Below are 10,225 nucleotides of genomic sequence, written 5' to 3' on the forward strand. Positions count from 1 at the left end.
TCTAAGGTTAAATAGTAGTATAGTTTCTAAGTACACACAGTGTTATTCTATATTCTAAAGTAGTTTGTCAGTAAAATAATTCTATAATTAGTCTCTTTATTTGGTTAATAGTTTAATTAATAGTATATATATATATATATATATATACACACAGAAAATGTATGTGTACGTCTATACATATAGCCAATTACAATACTGGTACAGAAAAGGTTTGATACTCAGTTTTATCTATAATTAAATAGTCCTAATTGCTGTATTACAGAAAATGGAAGGAGGGACATTGACAATCAGCCTTGGATCTTGGATGGAGCTGCCCAGCCTGCCTTTTAGAGATTGGAATACAATGCGATACAGGTGAAACTTTAGCTGTTTAATAGATAATTTGAAATAAAAAATTCAACTAACCTAACAAATCACATGAATTATTTTAAATAATTGGTATTATATTAACTTAAGATAATTTTCAATTTTTATTTTTTTTTATACAAGTAAATATCTGGGATACAACTGCAGATTTAGTAGTAAGACTTTATATTTGTCATATACCACAACATAAAGACAAGGCATGCTAATCATGGTTTCTTGAAAACTCCTTAGCAAAGCTGACATGTGTTCACAAAAAATAACTGATATCAGCACTAAAATTACTTATACATGTATTGAGGTCAATTTCAATAATATTGTTTTATTTGCTTTAAGTCATACAATTAGGTGTTACTATTTTCTTTCTAATTGTCCTTCAAAACTTTCTGGTATGTACAGTATAGTTTTTATTCTTTTCTGACTTGTGAGTCATTATATTGGTTTTATGTCAGAAATGGAACTGTGCTTCTGAACAGGAAATCATAATTAATCAAATTTTTCACTAATATGTGCTAGTGAAAATTCCAACTAATAAAGAATTTAAAATAATTATTAAGCTTTTTACTGTTCTAAGTGCAGCTAAACATAGGCCCCTTTAACATTAGTCATTATCAGCTGTATAAACTATTGTGAAGTTTTCACCTTTTGAGTGTTTTTATTTTTTCCCAATCAGAGACAGAACCTGTATCCCTGGAATTCGACAGAATAGAGCTTCTGTTGGAAGTGTAGCTCGGTATTACAGAGACTACGTAGACATAATGGGTCTTGCTGACTTTTTTGTTAATTATACAACAGTAACTTCAGTACAACAAGTTGGAACAGACTGTGATGGAGAAAAGTTAAACCCAGGGGTTAGTCAGCTCTATCCACTGTGGGAAGTACAAGGTCAAAAGGTTGAACAGTGTCAGGACACTGGAGAAATGAAGACTGTAGGTTTTGGTTATGTAACACCACATGTTATATTAGCAACAGGTAATTCAGATCAGCCAAACCACCTAAGTGTTCCAGGAGAGAATCAGCCCTTTGTTATCCACTCTCTTCTTCACTTGGAGAGACTTCTGTTACGAGGCCAGTTAACACCTGAATCTGGAACTCTTCTCATTGTTGGAGCGGGTCTCAGTGCAGCAGATGCTATTATTGCTGCTCGTTTTCATGGGATATCAGTTGCTCATGTTTTTCGCAGGCATGTAGATGACCCTGAACTTATATTCAACAAACTTCCCCAAAATATGTACCCTGAATATCACAAGGTAAATCAGATGATGGCAGACCAGTCAAATAGTTATGGAGGTTATAAGTGTTATCCAGCTCACAGAGTGACAGCTATCCTTTCAAATCATGAGGTGGTTCTTGAATCCATCAACTGTGGGAACAAATGTGTAGTCCATGCAGTGTATGTCTTGGTTCTAATTGGAATGCACCCTGACTTATCTTTTATGCCAAATTCTGGCAACAGTATTGGTGTTGTGCCAAGCAAACCTGTAAACTGTAAGACAAACCATATTGACATTCATTCATATACACATGAAACTGTTTGCCACCCAGGAATTTTTGCATTAGGTCCTCTTGTAGGTGACAACTTTGTTAGATTCGTACAGGGAGGAGCTCTTGCTATAACTAGTTACCTTCATAAAAAAAGGAAAATAAAACATTCCTTGTAGTGAGTAACTGTTTCAAGAAAGTAGTTTTTTTTTAGATTTATTATAAGTTTATGTTCACTGTAATAAGGTTCTTCAGGTAGTCATCATGTAATCCCATCAGTAGTGTCCCTTCATATAATAGCTGTTACATGTATTCCACTACAGCAGAAAAGCAATGTGCTTCATCACTTCGCTGAAGTTACTTTTTTTTTTTCAAGAATCATTGTAATCACTGGTGTTTCTGTGTAGCTCTGTATGAAAATAGTTGTGATTTTTCCCACCAAAATAGGAAAGTTGTGCCTCATCATATTTCATCATCAACCATAATCCATCAAAGATGTCTATCATCCACAAAAAAAAAAAAACGTGTCCACCATGATAGCCCAAAGTTAAGAATCACTGTCGTCTGTGTAGATTTGGTACAGCTCTGTATGAGAATAGCTGTGATTTTTCCAATAAAAAATAACAAAGTTGTGCCTCTTCAAGCTTCATCATCAACCGTACTTCATGGAAGCTGCCTACCATTCACAAAAACTAGTGTCAGCCATGTTAGCCCAAAGTTAAGAATCACTGTCACAGCTCTGTATGAGAATAGCTGTGATTTTTGCAATCAAAAACAGCAAATTGACAGCAAGTAAATACACAATACTGTGTAGAGTAATATAAAATAAAGTTTATATCCATATAAGCTTCTCGTTTTGACAAAAGTGGGTGTAAACTTTATTTTAAAAATAGCAAAGGTGTGCCTCTTCAAGCTTCATCATCACTCATACTTCACCAAAGCTATTTATCATCCACAAAAATTAGTGTCAACCATGTTAGCCCAAAGGATAACTGTCAACTATGTTTCTACAGTGCAGCTGTATTGTCTAAGAAAAAAACAGCTTCAAATGTATTTTGTTAAAGTTCTATGTGTGGTCTATGAAACAAAGTTTTCACCAAACTATTCTTTCTTCTTCTAATATAATTGTAAACTTTGTTTACTAGTCTTGTCTTGTTGTGAAAATTGCTATAAACCATGTTCTTTTAGCACAGAATTTTTCAAGGTTTCTGCATTAATATTTGTCAACTATTCTTTATCATTTTAGTAATGACTAGCTTCTTTTTTTCTTTACAAGGGTTACCACCATTATTGTTCCTCTATAGCATTTTTTTTGCCTGTTTTTGTTCATTGTTAAGCCAAATTTTTCTGATTAAAAAAAAGAGTATTCTTCAAGAATAACTATTATTTATGTTTTTGAATTTTTAGTAATAATAAGTTTTTTGAAGAACTGTCAGTTTTTTTATAATGCAGGAAAGTAACTTGTTATCTGACATGATGACAAAAACTTGTCTTTTAAAATCTGTTGGATCCAACTTTCTGATAACTACTCATTGGTTTGGAAGTACCTCAGTGTTTTTGGTCAATAACCTTCAAGAAAAATTATTATTAATGATGGTAAAAGTGTATGATATTAGTTTGCATGTATTTTTCATACACATCAGTATTGTTGGCATCAACTAAATATTTTTCTAAAATATTTTTGTATTTAGAAATGTATAGCAATAGAAGTGTACTCCATGTCAAAACTGAATATTTTGTTTTTATTGAGAATTTCAACCTTTCAAAGTTTATAACTGGTGGGCCTATCAGTGGGTCAGCAGTAAGTGTTTGGATGTACAGTGCTAAAATCTGAAGTTTGATTCCCTGTGATTGTCAGAGTGCAGGTGGGCCATTTATAATTTATATATATATATATATATATATTGGATCAACTTTTTGTTTAACTTTGCTTTTATTATTTGTTACTAATAGTGAAATTCTCCTTAAAAAAATGCTGGTACCTACTTTTGCCTGGAACTAGTTAGCCTCAAAGTGTATGAAGTATCACATTTTCAGCAAGGTAACTCTTCCTTTTCATGCACTGTTCAAACTGAACCGCCAAGGAATAATAAAAAAAAAAAGTGGTATTTTACTTGGAATTTCAAAATGAACTGGTACTAGCAGAAGTTTACCAATGTTTGTTATTATTATTGTTATATTTTTGGTATTATTGTAATGGAATTTTTAATTTTTTGTTATGTTGATCAGCTAAGAATGTAAAACAAGAAGAAAGAAATGTATCATTTTACTTTCATTCCATTAATCCTTTCAGTATGGGTTTTATATTCTTAAAATAGAAACAATGTAATTATGTATAAATGACTTAGGATACACAAGGCATGCTTTTGGGATCCTTGAAAATTTTCCCACACACCCTTTTTGAAATGTGTGTATAGAACAGATGTTTATGGAAAAATTTTATATATACATATACACACATTTAAAGGTGAAAATAGTGCAAGAACATCTTTTAATCAAATTTTTATTTTTCAACCAATCCTACTCAAACATACTCTGAGATAAACATAACCCAACAGTACTAAAATGGTTAAAATAATAAAATTACCATGAGAACCAAGATTAATTTGTCAAATTTAATGTTAATTTGTTACATCTTATAATGTTAACTATTGAAAAATTCCAGTAATAAAAAGTTAATATTTCAATATGGTCTTGAAGTTTCTATGAACCTGTAGAGCCCATGGTTGTAGTTATAGTCTTTTCAGTTCAAAATTAATATAAAAGTATTCCAGAAAAAAAATTTATATATATATATATATATATATATATATATATATTGATATATATATATATATATTTATTTTGTTATAGTGTTAAATGCCAAGAAGTGGCAAAACAGTGGAACAAATAAGCATAATAATCATGATAAAAGTCATGCGAGAATGTATGTGCTTTTTTATCACATTCCTTGTAATTATTCCATTACATGTTTCAAATCAAAGGCATGTAAATATGTAACATTATTCTTTCACATTATTAACAGTTTTTGTTTATAATTCAAACTTACCTTTTTAAATAAGGTTTATATTGACTTGTAAAAATTCATGATTTCAGAAAATACCTAATGGTGCAAACAAATTTTGAATTAAATTACCAAAGGTGACAGAAGTAATAAAGATGCAAAGAGTCAAGGAAGAGCACTGGACACATATCAGAAACTTTTTCTTTAGGGATATAAAGCTCAAATATTTTGTTGCTGGGATTTTGTAAATTAGGGTTTGATATGCTAATGTTCAATGTTGAACCATTCAAGTTTAATACTAATTTTTTCATCTCTGGTTGGTTGATATTTTAAAAATTTGAATACTTATGCTTGTATATAGATATTTTTATTTTATTTATAAATAACCATTACAGCTAAGCCTAAAGAATTTTAGAAATGGGATAACTAAGCTGAAATTTTTAACACCTATAGTAACTATAATCATGGTGTTCCATGCATATATCCCCAATATTGAGTTGAATGTAAGTTGTTCAATACTATCCTAATTAACAAGCTTAATTTATTATTCCTAAAGCCTATTTCTGAAATTAAGTTGCATAAATTTATGAAACTTTAAATATGATTACTAGTACAGGGTAGGTCAGCAAATAGAAGACAATGCATAGAACAATGCAGTCTAAATATTTAGTATAGAATGAAGTTATATATATATATATATATGTAAATAGGTGTATTTACATGCTATTTTTAACATACATCCATTCATGGACATGAATGGAAACCCAAAATGTAAGTTGTGATGGTATTTTCTCTAAAATTATCTGGTCATGATTAGTTGTTATCCACATTCAAGTTTTGTTTTTTGTTGAATTTCACACATAGCTACTCAAGGATTAGCTGTGCATACAGTCAAGTAACTGTTATATTTTTCTCTTTTTTTAGATGAATCTTACTGAAAAAGAACAAAAAAACTTAAGGTAATGTAATATATTCAGTAGTAAAAAACATTACCATATACTTACTGTAATAGTTAATTGAAAACTAATATATGTACATAAATGTATAGAAATTTGAAAAGCAATGCACCATTCAGTGCTCTTAGAAATATGGTTTAAAACAAGTATGCTTGTTTCTGTTAAATCTTCAAAACTTAACAAAAAATTATCATTTTAAAATCAATAATAGATTGTGATTTAGAACGAAAGTCTATGTATTACCTTACTGAGTTACAATGTAAATGAAATAAAGTTACTTGCATGTGTTCAGTTCTTTTGTTTACTTTCATTAGTTGTTCCAGTAGTTTGATACTAAATCTTGGAATCATATCAAACATTACTTTAAAGTTATAATATTTTTGTTCTTCCTAACAAATAGCTGGTCTTAATTTTCGAAACTGAAAGATGGGTTGAAAAGGTTTAACTGGTACTGTAGTATACGAGATTCTAAAAACTAAAACACTATTCAGACATAAGCACACATGCCCATTTTAATGGTCTTCACCAATTTTCTTAATTAAATTATAACATTCTTGATACTGGTTATCAAGTAAATAAAAGCATAATTACATAAGTTAAATGTGGTAGCTTAACAAAACTGACCAAATGAGACATAGTTATGTTTACTGTAGCTAAAAGTATTTGTTTGTTGAATTTCGTTCAAAACTACTCAATAACTATCTGTACTAGCCATCCCTAATTTAGAAGTGATAGAATAGAGGGAAAGCAGCTAGTCAACATCACCCACTGCCAACTTTTGGGCTACACTTTACCAACAAATATTGGGATTGATAATGACCTCATGGCCAAAAGGACAAGCAGGTTTGGTGGGGAAATTCAAACTTGAAACCCAAAGATTGTGGGCCAAGTGCTTTAATTACTAGGCCAGCTAAAATTAACACAGTTGAATGGTAGAAAGTGTGATATTTTTAGATTAAACCGATTTCCACAAAAATTAGTACGTATAATGGAAGGTTTAGCAGGATATGTTACAAGTAACACTGAATCTAACTAAAATAAGTTTAAGCTGAGAAACAAACAGACTGGACACAATGTATGATACAAAATGAAAACACTATTTATTAACAAAGACAAAAAGTGTTTGTATGTGCATTGGACACTGAACTGCTGCATTACCCTGGGCTTGTGAATTGATTGACTGGCTTTCCTTCCTCAAGGTGTCTTCACAACAACCAGTGTACTTGAGATCTCGCATAGTAATGTGTATACATAACAATTCTTGCTTGAGGGAAAATATTAGATTTAGCCTTACTGACTAGTGCTACTAACATGACTGATCATTCTAATCTAGCGTATGGGAGGCCATAACATCTAAATATCATCTGACCTTCCACTGAAAGACATTGCTGTATCTACATTATTGCACAATGTGCAGTGTTACACCAATAGCACAATGGACAGAACATGTATTACCTCTAGAGAATAACAAAGGCATCTAGAATGGAATCAACTTAATGGCTTTCTGGACTCCATGTTATTTAAAAACTGCATAGTCTCAGAATAAACAAAAATATTTTGAAAACTTCTTAGTTAAAATAAGAAGGTAGAAAATGCATGGTATGCCTGCATACTATAAAAGTATAAATTACTGTTCTGGTTAATATTACTGTTTGTTGTTGTTTTTAACCTACAAATTATTTTACATCACTGACAACATATGTTAAAGGCATAAGAGTATGTATTCAATATCTGTTACCTTATTTATTAAGTGATGGCCATAATTATACACTATCATCTGACACAGCAATTTTTACTGTAACAAAACTATGCGAAGGATGATGAGATCATTTTTAGATCGTAAATCTTGACATAAACATTGGCTTTTGAAACCACGTCTACGTTGAAACAAAGGTACAAAAGTTCATTTGAGCTGCACTTTGGAACTTTACAGGAATATAAACAAATAATATTGCTGTTTTTCCAGTTTCTTTATTCACCTTTCTCCTACAAACTGCAGAAGGCTTAATTTGAGGTGAGGCTCGAAACATGCGAGTCTTCATCAACATGGAATCCTTAATATTATCAAGTTAATTACACTAACAGATATGCCTAGCTCCATCACAATGTTCTCTTTTGTAACATAATCTTCACTTTGTGGCTGAGAGTGTCAATAAGATTTGGCCTAGAATGTGGTCCTGGAGCTCCTGGTTACCTTAAACTCTGATGTGAAAGTTTTTCAGCTACCATGGAAAAACAGTAGGCTCTCGTCTTAATAAATGTTGTGTCATTTAACTATACATTGTATTAACAATCTTGCTTCATAAATATCCTTCCATGGAAAAAGAGTACTATATCCAATGGCAGCATTGCACCACTTTACAGTGCAATATCTAAGTGCTAAATAAGTCAGGAGTGACACCAAGACTCACATTTGCAATAGCTTGTGACTGTATGAGCGTATGTTGTTACATAAAGTGTGGGTAACCTTTCGTACATTGATATTAATAATTTGAAAATTAAAAACCTGTGCAAATAGATACTTTCAACTATCTTCAAATTATTGATAATTACATTTGTACTAGCCTAAAATTCAGACTGAGGACCTGCTTTTATCAATTTTTGTTAGTTATCTGAATTCGATCTACCCCGTATTCTTAAATTCTCCTTACATACAAGGTTGGTTGGTTGTTTCAGAGCAAAGCCACATTGGGCTATCTGTTGTGTCCATGTGGTGAATTGAATTCCGGATTTTATAATTATAAGTTCATGAACTTACTACTGCCCTACCGGGTGACAACATGCAAGAATGTTTGATTAAAATGTGTCCAAATGCTTCAGCATTAAAGAAAATTTGATCCCAATATTAGATGGAAGGTACCCTGTCATACTAGAATTTTAGAAGTTTTGTCATAACACTTTATGAATTGACAGTTGATGGGTTATTTTAAATTAGCTGGTGAAAACAATTAAACATTCAGTCGATGTGGCGAAAACAAATTACTTTATTTCCTCCTTTAACATTTCTATAATCTTTACACTGTCGTAACTTCTTGTAAGCCTACGTTACAGATGACATCCTTGCCTCTCCAACAATACTAGAATTAACGTAAAATCAATGTACTTGTATAAAGTAACTCAGTAAGCGCTCTAGCAAACACTGATCCAAATATTTCACGTAAACACGCTAACCAATTCAACTCTCTATTTTGAAAAACTACCTACGATTTCCTTGACTATCTTTCAACTCACTCTACTCTCAATGCTTCGAGGAACCTTTTGTTTATAATCTACTTTCATATGTACAGAACACTTGACACTAAATCTTTAGAACTTTCTATGTCTATTTCAACATCATTATTTACAACCTTCAGCTCTTTCTAGCTAACAAACAAACTGCAACATTAAAAATATAGCTTATAGAAATATTTTGTTTATACTTACCTAGATCTAAGATTTGTGTTCCATTTTTGCAATCCACTTCTGCAGTCGTTAATCTGGGTCCATTTCGATGCTCCTCTTGACAGCCCTTTTTGTCCTCTCCGATGGACCAGGATGACCCGGACGCTGCTCAGTTGTTTCATTGCCGTGTTTCCTGAACTGCACGATGATTCTGTTGACTATCGAAAGCAGGATTCCCAAATTCTGCGATATTTGCCACTGACTTATCCCACCATCTGCTTGACCAACCATCCTTCCTCTAACAAAATCTGACAATTCGAGAGACAATTCGAGTTCTAGGCATGTTGTAGCACAAGATAATTAGTGTGCGGACCATTTTCATTTATATAGTGCTCTGTGAACGCAAATTAGTTAGCATAAGTCAGTTAAATGACGAAAAATTAGGTGTCTATTTACCTGTGACCACTCGGTGTATACAAGGGCTGTGTCACTAGGGGGCTAAGCCCAAAGTGTGGTGCACAGTTTTGGTTCGAAGTAGCTTTGAACCTCGAACCTTTGGATTTATAGTCTAAGCACTAGATATGCAATGAAAAATTATTAACCAAAGTTGGTGGGATGAGCCCGAAATCTGTTCAACGGATTCTCCACAGATTGGGTTATCGTTGCAGAGCAGCTAGACGGAAGCCCTTATTAAGACCTGCCAACATAGTCAAACGAAAGAAGTGGGTTAAGTGATATGATGACCAAGCCTCTGGACTTTTGGAAGACCGTATTGTTCTCAGACGAATCAAGATTCGCTCAACTTTCGGACAGTGGAAGGATATGGGTCTGGAGAATGCCTCACCAAGAGTTTTGGCTCAACAGATTGTAGCCAACTGTGAAGCAGGGTGGTTTCAGCGTGATAGTTTGGGGAGCTGTTTGGGTTGGTGGGAGATCGAGCTTAGTGGAGTGCGTTGGCAACATAAATTTTGCGAAATACGTCGAAATATTGGAGGAATGACTCTTACCACTTTATTCCTCGGGTTTCGTGGACAAGAAC

At 32.5% G+C, this 10,225-nt stretch overlaps 1 protein-coding gene across 4 annotated transcripts in view; it reads left to right on the plus strand.

The window, feature by feature from the left end:
• LOC106475118 (oxidative stress-induced growth inhibitor 2-like) overlaps positions 1–6,096 on the plus strand; it is an 18,518-nt gene extending 12,422 nt beyond the window's left edge. For 3 of the 4 annotated variants that reach the window (XM_022379322.1, XM_022379321.1, XM_022379323.1), the window contains exons 5-6: positions 263–354; positions 1,037–6,096. In XM_022379322.1, the coding sequence (XP_022235030.1) occupies positions 263–354; positions 1,037–2,024 (1,080 nt within the window). In that variant the 3' untranslated portion in view covers positions 2,025–6,096. The remainder of the gene's footprint in view (positions 1–262; positions 355–1,036) is intronic. The other variant, XM_013935817.2, reaches the window with a different exon arrangement.
• The last annotated feature ends 4,129 nt before the right edge of the window (positions 6,097–10,225 follow it).

The sequence above is a fragment of the Limulus polyphemus genome, unplaced genomic scaffold, assembly GCF_000517525.1.
Source record: "Limulus polyphemus unplaced genomic scaffold, Limulus_polyphemus-2.1.2 Scaffold8110, whole genome shotgun sequence".
Classification (NCBI taxonomy): Eukaryota; Metazoa; Arthropoda; class Merostomata; order Xiphosura; family Limulidae; genus Limulus; species Limulus polyphemus.